General features: G+C 42.3%; 1 protein-coding gene across 1 annotated transcript in view; it reads right to left on the reverse strand.

Moving 5' to 3' along the window:
* Positions 1–19,560: 19,560 nt before the first annotated feature.
* Positions 19,561–23,231, reverse strand: part of ADGRG4 (adhesion G protein-coupled receptor G4) — an 81,935-nt gene continuing 78,264 nt past the window's right edge. The window contains exons 21-23 of the mRNA XM_057717558.1: positions 22,393–22,560; positions 20,302–20,363; positions 19,561–19,683 (exon numbers count right to left, since the gene is read on the reverse strand). Of these exons, the coding sequence (XP_057573541.1) occupies positions 19,561–19,683; positions 20,302–20,363; positions 22,393–22,560 (353 nt within the window). The remainder of the gene's footprint in view (positions 19,684–20,301; positions 20,364–22,392; positions 22,561–23,231) is intronic.

The raw sequence follows: 23,231 nt of genomic DNA on the forward strand, positions 1-23,231 counted from the left end.
AGCGATTTTTGTTATAGGAACTAGTATCTTGGTTTAAAGCAGTAAGAAATGAAAATCCATTTTCAAAAATCTTATTTTCTGCTTTTTCACTCTTGACAGAAGCACACAACTTTCAGCAAAACAGTAACTCTCTTGGAAGAGCTCGAATACACGGGATACTAACACACACGTCTTTTCTCATTAATTTTTTGTTATTCTTTTCTCAGCACTAACCAGTAAAGTACATAGGTGAGAAAACAAATGTCAAGAAGAGATGAAGAAGGGAAGTGTCAAAAAAATAAAGATTCAAGGTAAAAAATGAAGTAACCTTTGCCCACTGGGATATGCTGTTAAGTGAGTCAGCTGTCCTTAAATCTAACAGCCATCAATTCCTAAAGAAGATTTGAAGAGGCTTACTGTAAGAGAGAGAGAGAGAGGAAGACATAGAGGAACAGAGACAGAGAGACAGAGAGAGAACATATTCCCAGGTAAGCTAAAAGAAACATAAGGACGAAAAATCAGCAACGCCATCGGGAAAGGAGGCACAGGAATGGACTAGGAACTGAAGATAGAAAGTTACTGCACCTGAATGCTAAAAGTGTTCTGGCCTTTCTGACAATCAAGGAAATAATTCTTGAGGGGCTACAAATCTCTCCTCATCTAAAGAAAATGTGGCCTTCAGAGTAAGTCATCAACTCTGAGCTGTTTCTCCAGGAGTGAGGGTCGTCCTGTTTGGAACCGTCCCCACTCTCTTGGCCAGTGCCCTTTGTGAGTTGTGACCCACACTGGCAGGCTTGGCTGTGACCTTGAGAAGGAGGGAAGCTGAGGGGCCTACAGGGTTCTGAACATGTGGAATTGTTAGCCCTGAGCTCCTACCCACTGAATTGCCCAGCCATGGACTTTGACAAGTGATAGATAAGAAACCTTCCTCCAAAGAACCATATTTTTAAAGTAAAGATTAACACTTAAAATACAAACATTTAGATTATTTACCTTGACTTCCTTTTTAAAAGAAAATCATTGAAAATTACGGTGATGGTTTATTTAACTCCTTGACTTGGGAAAGATTTTCAGAACATAGGGAAGTAACAACTAAAATTTTCTATTTGTTAATTAACTTTTCCTATTGCCAACAGCTTAAACCTAGTCCCCTCCTCCCCAGAAGACAAGTTACAGCTAACGCTTAAACATTCATCTCCCCCTTCTAATTGCTGTGTAGGAGTAATTCTGTGATTCTGGAAGGAAACTTCAGTGAATAAATGAACGACTCTCTCATTGCTATTTGGAAGTTAGAAAAATTATAAGACATCATTCCATTATATTCTCTCATTTCCTTGTCATTGGAAAAGGTTCCAACCTTTCATCATATTAAAAAGCAATTATCAAAATGTTTTATTCCGTAATAAGTTTGACTACTAGGAGGGAAAGTATTCAGAAATCAAAATAAGGGGGTTCTTTTTAGCATATAAACAGGTGAGTCAACCTTCTAAATCTGAAAAAAATAATCAGTGAAAGATTACCTTTAAAAGCAACTTTTTGGAATTTGGTGTCTTTACTTTGGTGTTTCGGTACAGACTAATTCCTGTGAAACCATTGTGACTGTGTGAAAGATGGTATCTTCCTAATGACTTTACAAGCTGATGGGCTTGAGTTACAGCTCCTTCCAAAGTTGGCACACAGTGCATTCGCCAAGGTCACTGGGCTTTTTAGAGAGAATCTGCAGAGCGCATTCTTCTGGAGTTGGCTGGTCGACCAGTAGTAGGCTCTGAAGCTACCGCGTGCAGAGCACTGTGCTTCCGAGCTGGGGAGAATTACAAAGGGATTTAAAGACATGCCACCTAACCCCTTCATAATAATCCTTAACATTTGTACAGAACCTTACAATTTACAAAGGGCTTTCCCCTAGGTTATCACTTTTGATCCTCACAATAACTGAGAGAAGCCAGTAGAGCAGGTCTTACCAATCCTCATTTGATACATGATGAAACCAAAGCTCATAGGCTTTATGTGCCTTGCCTGACGCCATGAAGTGAGTTAAAAAGGAGCCGGGGCTGGAGCCCAAGTCCTGTGATGAAGAGTACAGTGCTCTCTTACATCCTGTTGTTTCTCACATATCAACAAATGCAGGGGCACCCATGAAAGTGACAGAGCAAAATCAAATTGTTTACAGAATCAGCAACTGGAGTGATCAGTCAGAAAGGAGCAAAAGATACAGAAGTGGGGTGGGCTGGGGTGTCACTCATGGCTGAGGCTGCTAGACCATAGGGCAGCTTTGTGTGAATTAGAAAAAAGGTGCTCCATTCTGATGGATGCAGTCCTAGAGGTGCATGGAGCTTACAGAGCCTTTGTGGGAAGTAGAAAAAAAAGAGGGGGCAGGGAAGGTGCCCCTTCCTGCCAGCAGATGTGGCCAGTGCCAGGGTGCAGGGCCTGGTAAGCATGGTTTAGCTTTCAACCCTCATTATCCTCCTCCGCTTGGTGCCTTGATGCTGGGCATTTGTACACAATCACATGGGGTGGTCCTAACTTAAGTAACTAGCAGGCCTAAGAATAGGGAAAGCTGGCTAGAATGTTGCCTACTCAAAGTTTGGTCCTTGGACGAGCAGCATGGATTTCACCTGGGAGCTTGTTAGACAGGGAGAATCTCAGACACCTCTTCCAGATCTCCTGACTGAGAGTCTGCGTTCTAATAAGCTGTCTAATTGATTCGGGTGCACATGTAAGTTTGAGGAGCACCAGGCTACAAACAGGAGGTGGGCCAGGAACGGGATTTCTGGGTGTTGGAGACAGGCGAATCCATGCTTATTCATGGACTGGCAAGCAAGTTTGTCTGGCTGGGGAAGAGGTCTCGCAGAGTAGAGAAGACCCCCACCCTCCAACAGATGGCGCTCTGCTTGGAACTCAGTGTGGCAGGAAGTTGAACTCTTATGTTACTTAGTTCTGTGTTGCTTGAGCCATCTCTGATGCATTAAGCCCTACCCGTCTAAAGTTCATAACTCCTGTTCTCGAGGAGGTCACTGTCTTGAGATAAGAGACAATATTCAATCCACTGCAACAGGCACCCCAGCGAAGATGTAAACAAAGCACTGGGGGGGCAGCAAGGAGCAGCAAACCCCTCCACCTGTGATATTTGTGCGTTGAGTTGAAACATGAAGAATTGCTCGTACAGAGAGGAGAACTGTGTCCCTCCAGGCAGAGATGTCTGTCTCCCGCACTGAACTGTGGACCTTTTGTGGGGGTCTGATTTACTTTATATCTTCCTCCCCTTCCCTCATTTCAGGGCCTAGCACAGCGGCTGGTGCGCAATTGTTAATGAATGCTTGTTAACTGACTGATGAACCAAGAGGTACACTGGATAAATAGGCGAATGGTTTTGGAAAGAGGAATCATGTAGACTAACATGGGAGGTGGAGGGATCTTATAATTGCCCAGGAATGATGTGGTTAAGATCTGCATTTGGGCTACGGATGGAGAAATGAGGGAAAGATCTAAGAAATACTGTACTATGCTAGGATTTCTTGTCTGAAAGAAAAATGTAACAATGAGACAGAGATATTCTTAAAATACACCTTTGTTAAATGTGAATACGCTTTAACAATGAGCTGAGCGAACTGCAATCAGATCCATTCTCTCCAAATGGGTTGAATGGAGGCCACCGTGGAAAGGCCGCTACCAGGAATTAGGCCTGCATTTTACAGCTCACCTTAGGGTTCCATTTTGTTTTGGGTGAGAGAATGGGCATTTTCCTTTTGCAGATCTTCACTGCACGGAATAAGGCAGGAGTCCCCTGAATGATATCTGGTCATTAGTCGATCTTTTATAATCTGCATAACAGTTCCAGAGAGGGGCAGAGGGAGGGGGTCACAGGCCAGCAAGCCAGCGACCCAAAGGGGCTCATCTGGGCCCTGTTAATACAACAAAGCACATGACAGCCCATCAGCCCCAGAGCTTCCTTACACTGAATATTCAGTATGACTTTGAGGTGTCCAGGAGTCATTTAGGTGCAAATGCCTAGTAAGAGTTGGAAAAATAGCGCTGAAGTTCAACAGAGAGGGTTAGGCTTGAAATTTACAAGCATATTATTGCTAACAAAAGCCATAGGAGTGAATTTTCTCTCCCAAGAGAATACACAAAGCAAGAAGAGGAGAAGACTGAGGAGAGAACCTGGGGAAAAGCCAACAAGAGCCAGGACAGAATGGTGTCAAGGAAGCAGAGGCAGGACAAAGTCTCAGCAGGCAGGGGTCGTCAATAGTTTGGAATGCTACAAGAGGTTGAAAAGGATATGGGCTGAGAGGAAATCATCAGATTAATTCATTAGTAGGTCCTTGGTGATCTTTGCCCATGCAGTTTCAGTAGTGCAAAGGAGGAAGAAGCTAGGTTGCTGGGGAGGAAGAAGGACTGAAAAATGAGAAACTGGGGATTGTGAGGGGTTTGGTATTGGAAGAAAGCAGAATAGGGTGCTGGCTTGTGGGGGAGACAGGTTCTGGGGAAGGAATTTTAGTATGCCGGGGTTTGGGCATGGTAAGCCGAGAAGGACAGATTTAGGTCTTGGAGGAAAGGGAACTGATGGAGGTAGTTCCCTGAGGAGGTGATAGAAATGTGTTTCTTAGAAAGGAAGAACACCTTTTCTTGGAAACAGAAAGGAATTAACAAGTACACAAACACGATAGAATGTGATGTTTTGGAGAACATCTTCACCATTAATAGAAATATTAGTGCCTGGAAAATTAAAGAGGAAAATGCAATCAGGCTTGGCTGTGTAAGAGAATAACTAATTCGAATCACTCATGCTAATAGCTCACCACTTACACCTAATTAACACACGGCACGCTAACTATTGTGTACACCAATACATATTCAATACTTGTCAGCTTAATTTCGTTTTAAGTTTTATTTTATTTCACAGCTAAACTCCCTTCAGGTCTGTTCAGGCTTCACAATGTGTAGCTTATGTAATATTGTTTGTTCACCATCTTAAAAAGATTTTAGAAGGTGTATTGACTTGGACAGGAGAAAATTCTCAGATGTCAGTTTACTTCTGTGGCATTTAACTTGACAATTAGGGGCTGAGAGAGGAAAAAAATAATGTATATACAGGAAAAAAGGAAGCCAACTTTATGGCCTTGTCACACTCAAGAGATATTCTCGCTGATGGAGATGCTTGTCTCATTTTGAGAGAAGATTGTGTTTTTGAAAGAAGCTTCTTTCCTAGGCCTCTGGTAGTTACATATAATTACTACATCCTAGGGAAGACAAATGTGATGAAAACTCAGCTGATGCGTTCTTCGGAGGTCATCTTGTGAGATGCGGTTTGATGTGCACTACAGCAAAACTTATTCTGAGATTTTTTTGGTTCCCCGACACAATGACTCATCTGTTGGTCTAGGACACTAAAATCTGTATTATTTAAAAAGGTATTGGAATATGCTTTTAATTCTACTTTAATGTTATAATGTTTAATGGATAAACATTATAAAAATAATAACTACCTTTTATTGAGTGCCAACTATATGATAGACATGTTACATGTACTCTCTCAGTAATCAAAAGAATTGTATTAAAACTTCTTTAATTTTGTCAGTAATGTTAAGAGATAGACAATACTATCAATCCCTTTTTACAGAGGAGGGAGCTAAGGTATCATTTGCCATCTAGCATCCATTTCTTTGTTCCCATTCACAGAAAACACCATTAAACAGTTGTCTCTGCACCCTGTCTCCAATTTTTCCTTAGAGCTACTCCAGTCAGGCTCTTGCCTCCACCATTTACAACACCTGCCTCAGTGAAGTCACCAATAACCTTCACATTCCCAATCCATGGGTCAGTTTTCAGTCACAATTGTCCTTGACCCATCAGCAGCTCTGAAGACCGTAGATTACTCCCTCCTCCATGCACTTCCTTCCTTAGCTTTCGGGACACTTCGCTGTCTTGTTTTCCTCCAACTTCACAGATCACTCCTTAGTCTCCTTTGCTAGTTGTGTCCCATCTCTGATTTCTTTTTGCTGTGGAGCCGCAGGACTAGTCCTTGGAGCTCTTCTCTAGTTCCACTCCTTCCTCAGGTGGTCTCATCTAGTCTCATGACCATCTCTATACCCACGACTCCCAAATTTGTACCTCCAGCCCAGACTTCTCCCTTGAACTTCAGGCTTGTGTTTTCCTACTCAAAATCATCTCCACTAGGATTTCTAATAGACATCTCAATGTCCAAAGCACTGTTTCTGAACTTTCCCCACAATAAACAGATAAGAAAGAAGGAAAACCTGCTCCAAACTCTACCTTTCATCAGATAGAGGCAGTAACTCTACCTTTCATCAGATGGAGGCAGTAATTATATCTTTCATCAGATGGAAGCAGGATTTCCATCCTTCTTGTTGTTCAGGGCAAAACCTTGGAGTCATTCTTGACATCTTATTTTTCTCAATCACCATACCCAATCTGTCATGAAATCATGATGGATCCACCTTCAAAATATATCCAGAATTCAACCATTCCTCACCCCCTCCACTGCCACCTCCCTGTTCCTTGATCTTGCCAGGAATACCTTTGTCCACCACGGGTAGCTATATGGCTAATTTCCTTTCCTCATTGCCCAAAGGTCACCTTCTCAGTAAGACCTATCCTGACCACCCTATTTAATACTGCAACCTGCACCCTCTTTCTAGCAAGCCAATACCCAAGTACCCTTCTCATCCTTTTATTCCTTCCATGACATTTTCTACCTTCTAATACATCACGTAATTTACTTATTTATTATGTTAATTGTTTGTGTCTATCTCCCCCTATTAGAATATCAGCTCATGAGGGCAAGGATTTTCGTCTGGTTTATCTGCTACTATACCCCCAAGCACCTAGAACAGTACCTCGCCTATGGTACCTTGCCTGCCAGGCCCATGAATTTTTGTTCTGATTGTATTAAACAGCTTAAGTATCTTGCCAAGGGTTGGTGACACAGTGATAGGTTTAGCATTTAAACCCCGGGCTCTCCAGGTACTAATAATGACTCCATTCTGCTGCTTCCCATTATAGCCTGTGGCAGTGGGTCTCAGCAGGTGTGCCCTGAACCCCTCTGGTGAGCCAAGAAAGTGATGTACTTTTACTATGACTGAACATGCAAAATGTTATGATGATGACTGTCATAAAGATATTGTGTTGAGTGGACCATGCTATATAGAATAGACTGGAGTTCAACCTGCAGGGGGGTGGGGGCGGGGACGAGACATAGGGCAACACATACGTCACACACATCAAATGGATGTCACAGAACAATATCACTCTGGGTGTCCAGAAAGACTGCATGGTCATGTGCCTCATGGGTATATAAGTGAAGGTGGTCAGGGTAGGGAACTGTTCTACTCAAACCACGACACAGGGTTGACGTGTTGATAAACAGGCAGATAAACGTCACCATGCTATCCCGGGCCCTGTGAGGCATTGTAGCAGTGCAGTAGGGACTACATTATTATTATTATTGCCTTGTTTAGTAAACTTTTGAAAGCCCTTCAAGCTTGCTGTCATATCTCAATAAAAGTGTTTTTAAAAAGTGCGTCATAGATTTTTTAAAAAATTGTTGAGGACCCTTGCAATCGGTTAACTTTCACTGGCTTTCACCACTCTTCCCGTGTGGAAGCAAAGCAGGGCAATACACGTTTTTCCTGCTTTATTTTTAGATTTAAAAAAATAAGCAGAAAACATAGGACGGAGTTAAATTCGTTTGAGATGCAAACAACAACAAAACAAGTGAGGATCTCTTGAGTGGATATGCAGGGTTCAGGGGAAGGAGTACAGGGCTTGGGAGACCTGAGTCTAGTCTAAGCTTTGCAACTAAGAGTGTGACTTTGGCCAAGTCATTTCCCTTCTCAGAGCCTCAGTTTCTTCCTCCATAAAATAAGTGGTGAGGTGAGGGGCAGCCCTAGATGACCTGCATGGTCTCCCCTAGCTCTGATCCTGTGTGAGTCCATTATTCTGGGTTGGAGATAAAGGTGTTGCTTGAGACAAAGTCTTCAAGAGATTAGGAAGCGTTTCAATTTATTTCCTTATCTCTGTATTTAGTTAGTGTCTTAGGTGCAGAAGGTTGAGTTAATCAAACACAGAATTTATTTATTTCTAGCCATTCCCACATGTCATTCACACTCTCCTTCCTCCCTCATTGGCCACCATTCTCCTCTGGTTAATTACTATATTTTTCTTTGTGTGTATGTATTCTTATAAAATGCGTATTATTTTCAGTGAATGTCTTTTTAATTTCTGTAAATAGTATTAGGGTAAATATTACTCTGTTTCTTGCTATTTTTTTTACCCAGCATTGTTTTCAAAATCTATACCTGTTGCTCTACCTACATCTAATCCCTTGCTTCAAATTGCTGAAAACGACTCCCAAACGTGTGTCCACCACGTTTTGCCGCTCCGCTCTCTGGGTGATGAATGCCAGATTACCTCCAATTCCCTGTCACCATAAATAATGCTGCAATAAGAAACATTCTAATTTAGAAAAGAATTGTAGGTGAGGGTGCGAATAGGAAAGGCAGCTGCTTCTGAGCTGTGACTAGAATGATGAGGTGCTACTGTTAGGTCTCCTTTTCTCCAACATGCTATAGAGCCTCAGGTGATGGAATTCAATCCAAATGCTTCCGCTAGGGATGTAATCACTATTTGGGCTCTTCTAGTGCCAAGTAATTATGTGAGCAGGTTTCCTTCACTGAATCGACTCATATTTTGAATCAATTAACCCAGTTGATCAGAGATTTTGACATTCTGTAGACCCTCCACCTCTACCCTCACTCCCAGGAGATGAACCCAAACGAATCCCCCCCCCCCCACCACAATGCAGACCTTGGTCTTTGACTGCAAGTGGAGCTTGAAGGAGGCCTACAAATTCTTCTGTTTCTTTAGTCAGCGCTTCCTTCTGTTCTCCGTAGCAGCTATTTTAAACCTTCTCCATCTTGTCACTTCTCCCCTCACTCTCAGCAGGTAACATCACCTCCTACTGCAGAGAGAAAATAGAAGCCATCGGATGAGAACTCACTTAAATTCCTATTACCAAATCGATAAATTTGCCTGCATCCACTCCCACCCTTTCCTCCTTCCTTCCTGTTCCAATGAAGTGCACCACCTTCTGTCTAGGAGGTATTCTTCCATCTGGGCTGTGGGTCCCATTCCCTCCTTCCTTGCTCAGTTGGCTAAATTGTACCCTCTTCCCCTCAATATTTCAACCTCTATACTTCTACTAGCTAGTGACACTTCCCATCACCATGCAAATGTGTTCAAGTCTTTCTGATTTGAATACTATATTTTAAAAAATCTGTCTGAACCTCAGTCCTTTCCAGTGACCCCCATCTTTATCACCAACCCTGCAACATAGCAACTAAGTTGAGCAATCAGTGTAGGTTCAGAACCCGCCCACTGGCCTCATCCTTCCTAACTGTGAATTGCTCTTTCACCAAAATGGCTGCCAGCAATTTACCACACTGATTGTGGACTCAAGCAACTGAAAAACACTTCACAGCAGCTTGCCAAGAGACCATTCTCTAAGAACTAGTGAAATGCGGGACTTCCCTGGTGGCACAGTGGTTAAGAATCCGCCTGCCAATGCAGGGGACAAGGGTTCAAGCCCTGGTCAAGAAAGATTTCACATGCCGCGGAGCAACTAAGCCCGTGTGCCACAATTACTGAGCCCACATGCTGCAACAGCTGAAGCCCGTGTGCCTAGAGCCCGTGCTCCACAACAAGAGAAGCCACCACAATGAGAAACCCTCACACTGCAACAAAGAGTAGCCCCCGCTCGCCACAACTAGAGAAAGCCTGCACACAGCAACAAAGACCCAACACAGCCAAAAATAAAATAAATAAATAAATATTAAAAAAAAAAAAAAGAACAAACTTGGAAGGCTAATGCTACCTGATTTCAAGAATCATTATAAAGATCCAACTGAGCCAATAAATAAATAAGTTGATTAATTTTAAAAAAGAACTAGTGAAATGTTTACAAGAAAAAATAATAACTAGTGGTGGGTGGGGAGGGGGCGGTACTGGCAATCATTTCAATAGTTTGACTCCCATGAGAAAATTCTGTGTTAAAAAATAAGATTCCTTAAGCGTGAAAGAGCTACATTTGCCCTCCTACACACTCAACCTCCTGGATCTCACCAAAGTTTCCTTGTCACCAAATCCAGAAGACACATTTCTCCCCTTATCATATTTCCATTCTCCCCAGCATATTGTCACTACTTTGTCTGTTGTGAACCTCTCCCTTCTTGGCTTGCATGACACCTCATACTTCCAGTTTCCTTCCTACCTCTTTAGCCATTCCTTCAAGATGTCTTCTGCAGGCTGATCAACTTCTGTCGGCCCCTTGGTGTTCCTCATGCCTGGGCCTCCCTGCTTCCATTATTCCTCTATGTACTATCCCTCAGTAATCCTGTTGATTTCTACAGTGGCTTGGATTGCCAGCCATACCCCCTGAATCTCTAGCTCCATCCCTAACCACTCCCCTCTGCTCCAGACCTACGTATCCAACTCCTTTCTAAACATCTGCATCTCAATGTCCAGCAGGCATCTCCAAACCAGATGTCCAAGATTGAATTTATCATCTTTCTCAACAATCCGCCTTTGATCACCTCCACTGTTACTATCTCAGTGAGTGAATGATATCAGCCAAGCCAGAGAACTCAAAGCACTACACATATTTGATCATTACTAAAATTTTATTTTTTATTACTAAAATTTTACATTACAAAAAGTATAGATGCTTTAATTTTGTAAAAATTAAAATTAGGTATGTAAAATAAAAAGTGAAAGTCCCCACCAATCCCTTACCCCTGAGGTAAACCACTATTAACAGGAGGGTGTGTATCCTTACAGACTTTTTATGGGCTACATATATATGGATATGCACACACACAAAGTTTTATTTTCACACGTATTTTATCATACTATATGTACTGTTTTGCAATTTGCTTTTTAGCTTAAAATATATTGCAGATATCTTTACATTACTAATCATATTGATATAACTTTTTTAAAATTAATTAATTAATTTATTTATTTTATTGACCGTGTTGGGTCTTTTTTTGCTTTGCACGGGCTTTCTTTAATTGCGGCGTGTGGGGGCTATTCGTTGTGGTGCACGGGCTCCTCATTGCCATGGCTTCTCTTGTTGTGGAGCACCGGCTCTAGGCACCTGGGCTTCAGTAGTTGCAGCACATGGGCTCAATAGTTGTGGCTCACGGGCTCTGAAGCGCAGGCTCAATAGTTGTGGCGCATGGACTTAGTTGCTCCACAGCATGTGGGATCTTCCTGAAGCAGGGATCAAACCCGTGTCCCCTGCATTGGCAGGTGGATTCTTAACCACTGTGCCACCTAGGAAGCCCTGATATAACTTATTCTTTTTATTAGCTGTATATTATCTCATATTATATGTAGCCCACATTTATTTAACCATTATGATATTGTTGGGCTTTAGTTTATTTCCAGTGTTCACTGTTTCGTGGTTGCAGTAAACAACATTGCCCATAAATCTTTGTATTTCTGTGCTAGGATGAAATGCTAGGAATGGAATTTGAGGGGATAATTACATGTACATTTAAGTTTGGATGGATACTGCTAATGTACCCTCCAGAAAGTTTTTTCCTTTCTACTTTTCTATTGAGAGAAGGCATGTATACAGTAAAGTGGATAAAATGCTCTATTTTAAGTGTGCAGCTGGGTGAACTTTTACATGTGTATATTCCTGTGTAACCAACATCTAGATCAAGATATATACCATTTCCAGCACCCCAGAAGTTTCCTTCTTGCACCTTCCCAGTATAAACCCCTCCCTCAGAGATAACCACTATTCTGACTTCTATAATCATCATTTTTGCCTGTTCATATAAATGAAATCATACTGTATAGAATCTTTTATGTCTGGCTTATTTGACTCAAAATATTTTTTACATTTGCCCATGTTGCTTCATGTATCCATAGTTGATTCCTTTTTCACTGTCATGTAGTATTACTCAGTATGAGCCTCCCACAAGTTGTTTACTCCCACTGCTGATGAGTATTTGGGTTGTTTCCATGTTTGGGGCTATTATGAATACCAAGTGGCTTTGAACATTTGTGTTCAAGTCTTTTTGTGGACATATATTTGCATTTTTCTAAGGCATATACCTAGGAGCGGAGTTGCTGGGTCATAGAGCTGTTTAATTTTTTATTAGAAACTATGAAATAGTTTTCCAAAGAGGCTCTGTTTGTCCTCCCACCAGTTGTATAAATTGAAACCTCCAATAATAGCGTATGAGAGTATCACACACAGTATTGTTATTGGATATTTGGCTTTCTGTCTCCCCAGTCAATTGTAGAAACTGTGTCTGTCTTATTCAACACCTCAAACATAGTGGATTCTCTATAAGTATTTGAGGAATTAGATTTATAGTTAAGTGACTTCTGTATATTATGCCTGAGGGTCTCTACCACACAGTTTGAAGAGTGAACATATGTTACTGGTGTGGACGTTTTATTACCCCCCAGGATAGTCCCAGTTTGTTACGGGTAGCACTATGACATATATCATTACATCTTCTGTGGTGTTTAGCATAGGACTGGGCCCAGAGGAAGCACCTGTAATGACTAGCATGCTATACTTGGTCAGATAAACAGCTTAAAAGAATGTCAGACCTCCCCGAAACCTTTACTTGCTCACATTTCTGGACTCAGTCAAAAGGAGGCAGAGAAGAGAGGGATCCTCTTCTACCAGTCATCAGCTGTATGGCCACTAACCCCAATGCTAGGAAATAGTCCCCTAACCTCAAGTCCACAACATGATTTTTTTTTTGGACAAGTACAAGACTATATATTGCAGCATTCTTTTGAAATAGCAAAAGTTTGGAAACCATCATTAGGAAACCTGTTAAAAAAGTTATGGTATAGTCATACAATGGAATACCAGGTAGTCTTAAAAGAAAAAGCTCCTTATGCTAAGTGTAAAACAACAACAACAATATTAAAAAAAATCAAGATGCAGAGGGGTAGGTATATTACACAATAATTTTGAGGTTAATAAAGGATGGGGAGAAAGACTGGGAGAATATTTTCTGGGTGGAAGATGGCTAGAAGCCAATCCAGCTTGCCGTCAGCCTTCACAACCTGATTTCTAGGTCCACCGATGGGGGAAGTCTGGTCCACTATAAGGTATACCCCTCTGTCTCTACCCTTGAAAGAGCCAGTGTCTGAAGAATTCAGGGAGCCTGTTACACTAGGTCTTTATTCTTCCCCTATAATTGCTCTGAAGTTTTACATTCCACTGGGAATTGGTGGGCTGAGGATTTTTTTTTTAATCTTTCTCGCATGAACTAGGCCTTCATCGAAATTCACTGCAACTCAGATTCATTTCCATTTCTAGTCCCATTGCTGCCCAAAACCAACTAAGCATGATGAATGAGGTGGCTAACATTTTGAAGGTGAAAACTATCTATCTATCTATCTAACCATCTATCTAGCATGTCTCTTGATTTGAGTGCCTTCCCCCTGTTAATGTAGCACATTCTTCAGGCTTGCCTCCCCTCCCATCTAAGTGATAGGAGGTGTGAGCAAAAACTTTCAACCTTGTTTCTATGCTGAATACTAGGTTCACATAAGTAAATCTTGAAAATTTGGGAATTTGCCAGTCCCAACTTTTTGTTTAATTTACATAATCATTTGCATAGGACTGCATAAGGAAACATCTGTAGCTTTCTTACACATTTAGATGAGATGAATTTATTTTCAATATTTGAAGTTATTATTGATTTCTTTTGGCTCTTTTTTTTTTAATACTCACACCAGAGTCCTCCAATGAAGGGCCCTGAATGCCATATGTTTCCCCATTTTCTTTGTATCATGCCATGAGCATGGTGAGATGGGGAATGTAAGCAGATTTCCTTCTCTGACAACTGAACCTTCCCTTATCAGAGCTGAAGGGTCCTGGAAGTTGGAATCAAAATATATTTTCAGATATTTGAGGGAACTCTTGGAAAGCTGTATGGTGAAGCACCTTCACAAAAGAACCTAATCACAGCTATAAGAAGGGATGAGATGGAGCTATACGTAATGAGGTGGATAGAACTACAATCTGTCATACAGAGTGAACTAAGTCAGAAAGAGAAGGACAAATATTGTATGCTAACTCACATATACGGAATCTAAAAATGGTACTGATGAACTCAGTGACAAGAACAAGAATGCAGATACAGAGAATGGACTGGAGAACTCGAGGTATGGGAGGGGGCGGGGGGTGAAGGGGAAACTGAGACGAAGCGAGAGAGTAGCACAGACATATATATACTACCAAGTGTAAAATAGATAGTCAGTGGGAAGTTGTTGTATAACAAAGGGAGTCCAACTGGAGGATGGAAGATGCCTTAGAGGACTGGGGCGGGGAGGGTGGGGGGGACTTGAGGGGGGGAGAGTCAAGGAAGGGAGGGAATACGGGGATATGTGTATAAAATCAGACGATTGAACTTGGTGTACCCAAAAATAAATAAATAAATAAATAAATAAATAAAAATAAAAAACATAATCAGTTGTGAACTCCTCTGGAGAGATATGACAACAACATAGACAAATAATTAAGCTCATTTTCATATATTGATTTTCTTTATAGAGTGAGGTCAACCTGTGTATCCAAGATCTCTAAAAATCACCGTTTTTAACAGCACAGTTCTCTGTCATTCTGGGATACTTATCTCCAACTCTTCAACTCTCTCAACATCCCCATATACCTTATCCTTTAAAAAATAAGTGAAGGACTTCCTAGGTGGCGCAGTGGTTAAGAATCTGCCTGCCAATGCAGGGGACGCAGGTTTGAGCCCTGCTCTGGGAAGATTCCACATGCCAAGGAGCAGCTAAGCCCGTGCGCCACAACTATTGAGCCCATGTGCTACAGCTATTGAAGCCCACGTGCCTAGGCCCTGTGCTCCACAGCAAGAGAAGCCACTACAATGAGGAGCCTGTGCACCACAATGAAGAGTAGCCCCCGCTCGCAGCAATGAGAGAAAGCCCATGTGCAGCAACGAAGACCCAAAGCAGCCAATAAATTAATAAATAAATTTAAAAAAATAAGTGAATACATGATGAGACATGAGCGGTGGGGGAGAGACCTCCTCCTCTAAGCATTATTGTACACTTATCAAATACATATATTACTGAAGTAGCCATTGATTCAACCAAAATACATTCAGTCCTATATAGTATGTAGTTGGCAAATGTAGATTTTTCCCCACCTACTCACCCATTCCTAACAGCAGCCTAATTTCTTTTTGCAGAAAGATTTCTCCCAAATTCTGGGTATTCTTGGTAGGATGGTAAACCCAAGCTCCTGTCTTACTACTGTGAAAACCAAAGGGCTCCCTGAAGGGCTCCCTTCTGCCACATCCTTCCTCTCACTGCTCAGTACAGCACAAAAGTTAAGCTCAGCCTATCACGAGTAGTCTCATGAGACTGAATCTTAAGTTAATAACATAAGACTAGAAGAAATTAATTTATTCTTCCCAGTAGTGATGCTCTAACAAGAAGATTCCCTGCTAGGAGACTACCCACTATGGTTCCTGACTTGTAGACCTCTGTCTTTTCTCATGCCCTGTTCTTTAACCTCCCCATAAATTGAGTTCCCCAAATCCTTTGAACCAATTCCCTTTTTCTTGGGTAACCAGAACTGACAGTCAAAGACTGTCAACGAAATTTGGTTTCTACTGTTGGCAACAAAGGAACCTTGACTGAAATATTGTGTTGGGCACTAAGAGTACAGCAGTCAACAAGACAGACAAGGTTCCTGCCCTCATGAAGCTTACATATTATTGGAGAACGCAGCTTTACTCAGCACTGAGATAAGAGACCCCAGATCAGGAAAAAGCAGCTGTTGCTTTCATACACTCATGTATTTTAGACCATCCATTCATTCATGCATGCAACAAATATTTATGGAGTGCCTATGAGGTGCCACACATTATAAGTACGAATCTAATTCATTTGCTTTGGCTCATCAACAGAAGTATAACTAGGTCCTTCCTCCATTGCTCCAAATTCTTCGTGTTCCCTAAATGCTTGAAGGTCAGGTTGAGAAACACACCAAATAACCATAGGCCTAAATGTTGAAGATGCAAACTTTACCATCTCTTACCCTTCCACCCCCTAACCTTACAATATCCCTGGGGGCAGGGGGTAAGGGTCATCACAGATGTCACTGTCACTTTGGAGACTTATGACAAAACAGTAAAAATTAGGGTCCTGGAAAGGAGCTTCCTCAAACTTGCCCTGGAGAGAGTTTAGCACTATTCAGTGTTTGCCAGCTTGTCCACAGGGTACCCAGAGCACAGCAGAGAATGAAAAGCCAGAGCCCGTGCCCTGAAGCTCCAAGGGGCTTTGAGAATTTTTTTTCTCTTTTTAAAAATTTTTTTTATTGAAGTAGAGTTGATGTACAATTTTATGTTAGTTTCAGATGTACAATAGAGTGATCCAGCAAATACATTATGAAATGATCACTGTGACAAGTCCAGTAACCTTCTGTCCTCATGCAAAATTACTACAATATTATTGAGTATATTCCTTATGCTGTACATTACATTGTTGGGACTTATTTCAGAACTATAGGTTTGTGCCTCTTAATCCCCTTCACCTATTTCACCCAACCCCCATTGCCTCCCATACAATGACCACCAGTTTGTTCTCTGTGTCTATGTCTATTTCTATTTTGTTTTGTTTGTTTGTTGAGATTCCACATATGTGATATTATACAGCACTTGTCCTTCTCCGTATGACTTATTTCACTAAACGTAATATTCTCTAGGTCCATCCACATTGCTGCAAATGGCAGAATTTTCATTCTTTTTTACAGCTGAGTAATATTGCATTGTATATATTATATGCTACATCTTATCCATTCATCTGTTGATGGACACTTGGGGTGCTTACGTATCTTGGCTGTTGTAAGTAATGCTGCAATGAATATAGGGGTGCGGGACTTCCCTGGTGGTCCAATGGTTAAGACTCCGCACTCTGAATGCAGGGGACCTGGGGTTGATCCCTGGTCAGGGAACTAGATCCCACATGCCACAACTAAAGATCTCACATGCAGCAACGAAGAGCCGGCACAGCCAAAGAAATAAATACACATTAAAAAAAAAAAAAACCCGTAGGGGTGCATGTATCTTTTCTAATTAGTGTTTTTGTTTTCTTTGGGTAAATACCCAGAAGTGGGATTTCTGGATCATATGGTAGTTCTAATTTTAATTTTATGAGGAACTTCCATACTGTTTTCCATAGTGGCTGCACCAATTTACATTCCCACCAACAGTACACAAGGATTCCCTTTTCTCTACATCCTCAGCAACACTTACTATTTGTTGCCTTTTTGATGTTAATTTTTTAATCACTACTTAACAAATAGCATTTGCCTGTGGTATTGAGAAATGGAGTCCTGCCTTATCCAAGCTTCCCCCCCTCCCAAAGCCTAGAATACCCCACTCTCAGCCTGACTAAATACCTTCTCATTTCCTGCCAGGGAAGCACTTCTCTGTCACAATACCCTTGCTTTAATCATTCACTCTTCCAATGTGTGTATCTGGTCTCCCGAGGTAAATAGTAAGCTGCTGGAGGTAGTGGCCTAAGTACAATGTCTGAATCTTTCTCTTCATGCCAGGGCTCAACAAATGCTTCAGAGTTGATGGTTGATTAAAAACAGCCCAAAGGTTCTAGGGTCTCTGTTCCATAATCACTTGGGTCCGTCTTCATGCAAGTGTCAGCCACGTTGTGGGCCCAGGAAAACTAAACCAAAGGGTGCCTAAAGGATGTTTCACCAGTGTTTTCCCTACAGTCTCAAACTGTCGTCTAATTTGTGGTAAACCCATGTTTTACTAATTAGCAGGAGGAGTAATGAAAGGAACCATGAACTTTTCTATAAAACAGCGTTTCTGTTCTTCACAGCATGTCAGGTCGTTAGGGACAAGCTGTACATTCCTCACCCAGCAGCAGCAGAACAATCGGAGTCCTATTACTCACTGAAAATAAATACAATCATAGGCATTTTTCACAGCCCCCAATGGTCCCCCCAAATCAAAGCATTTGCAGAATGTTTATATTCATAGATTTGCTAATTACACCCAAGTCTTGTCCCTAATTCTGCTTTTGAATGAAGGTGACAATACTGTCAGTTTAAAAACATTTTCTAACATTCAAGACACTTTTTTATTTATTTTTATTTTTGGCCGCTTTGGGTCTTCGTTGCTGTGCATGGTCTTTTCTCTATTTGCAGCAAGCAGAGGCTTCTCTTGTTGCAGAGTATGGGCTCTAGGCATGGAGGCTTCAGTAGTTGTGGCACATGGGCTCAGTAGTTGTGGCTCGAGGGCTCTAGAGCGGAGGTTCAGTAGTTGTGACGCATGGGCTTAGTTGCCCCTCGGCATGTGGGAATCTTCCCGGACCAGGGATCGAACCCATGTCCCCTGCAACGGCAGGCAGATTCTCAACCACTGCGCCACCAGGGAAATCCCAACACTTTGTTCATCATTTATGTTAGCCCTTTCTTACTCACTCACTCATTCACTTTCCCCTTCGAAAAAAAAATTACACATAAAGCCCTATGGGGAACAACAAATGTAGGATTTTACAAGGACAACATTTCATAAGCAAAGGAGTTGTCTCTGAGGCAGCTATTCAGGGGCCTAAGGGCCTACCTACAGTTTTGTTGTTGTTACTCATGATGCTAGAGGGGGCAAACGGGGGTCTAAGAGCTTTATACCAGTGACTGGCACCAGTGTTCCAGTCTGTTTAGCAGTCAGTGTTAAATCTTGCTTAGAGGGTCCACTGTGATAGCTTTAATGGGGTAGACATAGTGGGTGGGCCATGAGGGAGACAGAGGTGAGGGTGTGGGAGTTGGAAAGAGAAAGGGGTTAAGTCGTCCTGTGTTTCACTGTGCTAGAAAATGTATAGCCCTCATCTCATTTAAGCCTTGCTTCAACTCTGTGATGAATGTACTATTATTATTACTTCCCCAAACCTCACATCTAGGAATCTCTATCACATCTCTGCCAAGAGCTGGGATTTGAACTTAGCTGTGCTCTCTCCACAGCCCATTGCACCATACATATACACGAGAGTAATGGGAGACTAGATTTGTGGTATTGAAACCCAAGAATTTTTCTTTCTTTCTCATTGGAAGGGTCCAATTGTCTTTATTTGTTTTCATTTATTTCTTGAAGAGATAGAACACTCTCTCAGTACAAGATTCAAAAGATACAAAGAGGTATAGGGTAAAAAGTAAATCTCCCTTCCTCCCTTGTTCCCAGATACCCAGTTCCCCTTCCTGAAAACCACCACTGATACTAGTTGCTTGTGTATCCTTCCAGAATATTCATCTCTTTACTCGTTTCTACCTAAGGACAAATGCGAGCAGCCTGCCTTGGCTGGCAAGCCTTGGTGACAGCACTTGAGATGGGATTAAGAAGGCCACCCATCATGCTTAGCCACAGAGCATAAGGCAGACAACATTCATCCTCAAGGTCACTCGGTTGTCTTTGCATGAGTCTTCTTGCCTTCATCCCCCTACTGTCCAGCTCACCCTGATCTGTCCTTTCCTCCCTAGGAAGAACCACCAGCTTCAGACAGCTCCTGTTCTGTTCCCTTCCTCAAAGCCCTGCCTGCTGTGCCCTCGGGGGCTGTCTTGGTTGAGAAGTTCATCCCCATTAAGGAAGTGATGGGCGTCTGTGGATGGATGAGCCACCGTTTTCACAAAACATGCTGACATTATAACAAGGGGCTGCAATCAAGAGTAACTTGAATAATGGGGATTTCAGGTGCTTTGTCATAAGCCAGGATAGCATTTTCTTCCCCAAAATGTAGGACCTTGTGACTTTTCTTATATACTTGCAACATGGGTGTCAGGCCAACTGGGTACCTGGAAACTTCGGCCACCTGAAATTGTTTGACTCTCAGCACAGTAAAGATCCTGATCACGATTTTTTTTTTCCTTTCAGGATGTAGACACAAGAATTTTCAAAACAAAATCTCCAGTGCTATAGACAGCTCTCTCCTAACATACCATGACTATAGGCTCATATCTTCTCTACAAAAAAGTAAGAAACAACTATTACAATGAATAAGAGAATTATTCTGGCTTTAAATATTCACTAAATGCTATCTCATTCTGCCCCTTCCAAAATAATATTTAGAATATGAAGTTGGAGCAGATGGTTTCACAAATTCAAGATTTTCCCCAATCTGGGGGTGGTGGAAGGCACGTATCTCTGCCGGGATTTACTGAAGAAATCTTTGTTTGTGAATGGAATTCATTTTGATTTCCACAGGTAATATTCTTCTCACACAGTTAGGCACAGCTTCACAACTCAAGGGAGAGAAACAGTTGGGATCTTCATCAAAGTCATCTGCATTAAAGAAAAAAAGAGCATTTTCAGCTGTGGCATTAGGGACTTTGCACATAGTAGAATCGTAAGACATGTTTATCAAATGAAGGAAAGAATAGAAGAATTAGAAAGGAAGTAAAAGTTGTGCTTTCCTCGGATAGTTTAATATAAATCTGGAGTGAATTAATTCATCCTGACAGCACTGCTAAGCAATCACAAGTGCACCCGCTCTTCCTGCATTGTGAATAACAGGCTGTGTAATTCACAGTAACCTTAACCTAGGGGAGGCTAGTCACGGGCAAACCTTGGAGGCCTTCAGGAAGAGACAACATAAAATGGTATCTGTATCCCTTACGAATTTGATAGTCTCAAGTTTGAGAGTGCCTAGTGGTACAAAGGGCGCAAGTTTTCACTCGGTGCTAATGGAATCAAGTTTCTGGCTGCCATATGTCTGATGGCAGCATCCAGATTGCAGTTTTAGAACCTGTGGCCCAAGAGGCTGGACTACCTGCCCCATTGGCTGAGTTACTGTCACAGCTGACAGCATCTCAGTGCCGGCTGCAGGCCCCTGGGCTCTCCAGGTCTGTAACTTGGTCCAACGACATTAAAATCCTGGACATATTTCCTACTGCTCCTTCAAAGAGAAGTATGTCCATTTGGGCTGTATATTTGCTAATGAAACAATATCGCTCAGGGACAGCAGGGGAGCCAAGCCTAACTCACGCTCTTGCAAAAATATTCCCCAATCAGTCCTAACTATTACTGACTAAAAAACTCCACAGTTTGTGCCCTCTATACACCATGGCTCCCCAGCGCCTCCATATGGTCACCAACCTATCTGCAAGTTAGCCGGCCAGAATGTGATGGGCGCTCGTGGCCACGGGAAGATTTTCTTCATACGCACCAACTTTTCCACACAGAGACAGAGACAGAGACTCCACTACTAGTCAATGAGCCTAAACTGGAACATGGTGTGGCCTCACACAGTCGTGAAGCTGGTGGGCACTTTAGAGATGATCCATCCTGCCCCCCACCCCCACGTTGAAGGTAGAGGGAATGTAGTTCTGAGTAGGGAAGTGATGTGCCCAAAGGTCGCGGAGTTAGTGACTTGAGTCAAAGCCTCTTGACTCCACGTTTAGTGCCTTTTTTTTTTTTTTACCCCATACTGCTTCCAGATTGCCTGCAGCCCTTGGAAACGGAACTGCTGATGGAGCCAATAGAATGAAAACTGCAAGTGAATGAGGTCGTTCTACCACCAGCACTGAGGTGGTGGGAGAATGACCACAGCCAGGCCACCAGAGGTGTTCTGTGTGTGAATTGGAGTCTACTTTGGTCTTTAAGAAAGGCAAACAAAGGCCACTGCACTGCGGTCCAACTGGAAGCACAGAACATGGAGTCATTGTAACATCACCTCGAAGTTCTTAAGCTTTTGCTCTAGTTTGCCTTTCCATTTACTTTAGGCCTTTAGATCAATCCCTTCCCCACACTTTCCTGTCTATCATCCATTTCCATCTCAACATCTGTCTCTGTACCTAGAAACTTGGCTTCCTGTGGAAGAAGGTAAGCATCTAAGAGTGATGTGCAGCTCAGCCGGTATTCTCAGTGGGGTGTGATGAGCGCCAGCCAGGGAGCCAGGAGGCCTGAATTCTGGCCCCAATTCTGCTGCTGATGGAGACAGTCCATAAGGCATTCTCCTTTTCCTGCTAAAGTTTCCTCATCTGTAAAATGAGGGGATTGCACTAGACAATGTATAAGGTGCCTTCGGATTTTAACAGTCTGTGACGATTGTTTGCAATTACCCATGAATTATTTATTTTTTACCTGCAGTCTCTTCTCTCCTCCATGAATCTAATAACCCACTGATTTGTACGTACTAAGTTCATTAGGTGCTTGTATGCACACTTTCTCAGCCCAGAGTGAGCCCAGGTGTACACATGCACATGTACATTTTGTTTTGAGGAGGAATCATTTCCCAAGACCACATCTGTGGCCTCACACTAATTCAATACCTCTGGAATACATGTGTAGACAGTCTAGCCTTTTCTCTCACCATTTGGGAAGCTCATTTCTGAAGGAGTGCCTTGGGCAGAGCCTAAAGATTTGAAAATGGAACTAGTTGCAGTTGACTTGGCGGATGGTGTCCACAAGTTGTGCGCAAAGGTTTTCCTCAGTCTTTCCTGTTTCTGCCCAACATTGAGCCCACACCGGCTGCTGCCATCTGAAACGACACCCCAAACAGTTAAAAACAGAAAACTCATCAAATTTTACACTTCAAATGGGTAAATTATACCTTAAGAATCCTGTTAAAAATATAAAGCCCAATGTACAGACTGTTCATTCTGGGTACCTCAAAGAGTCAGGTTTTCTGTGAAGTTGTGAGAAGTAAGTTTGAACTATAGTGTGTGGTACAAGCAGAGCCAATTCACTTAGCAAGGATGCCCGCTTTCCCTAGAGCCCAGCACAGGGACCAGCAGGTTACTGACATACCCAGTAAAAGGAATGGGATCCCTGTGCTACTTATAGCATCTTCTAGTTCAAGCATCGCCTCCCCTAAAAGTAATAAACTGAGCTTTGCACTGAGACTGAGTGAAGCTACCTAAATTGAATGGAAGAGCCTTTTGATGCATAGAAAACTAGTTTGGTTGAACTGAAGATATTCTCAGAGGCAACACCAGAGTCTACTACATCTCCCACTGTGCAGGAAGGGCCATTGGTCTATCTGGGCTGCCCACCAGCCAGGCATCTTGGGGATGCTGGCATGTTCTCTCCTCCTCCACCATCACTCCTTGCTTCCCACATCCGCTCAGCCCACTGTTGGCTAAAGGTCAGAAAGCCCCTGTGACCCAGTGCCTAGAACACAGTAGGCACTCAATCAATGTTCTTTTAATT

This window comes from Hippopotamus amphibius, chromosome X (assembly GCF_030028045.1).
Source record: "Hippopotamus amphibius kiboko isolate mHipAmp2 chromosome X, mHipAmp2.hap2, whole genome shotgun sequence".
NCBI lineage: Eukaryota > Metazoa > Chordata > Mammalia > Artiodactyla > Hippopotamidae > Hippopotamus > Hippopotamus amphibius.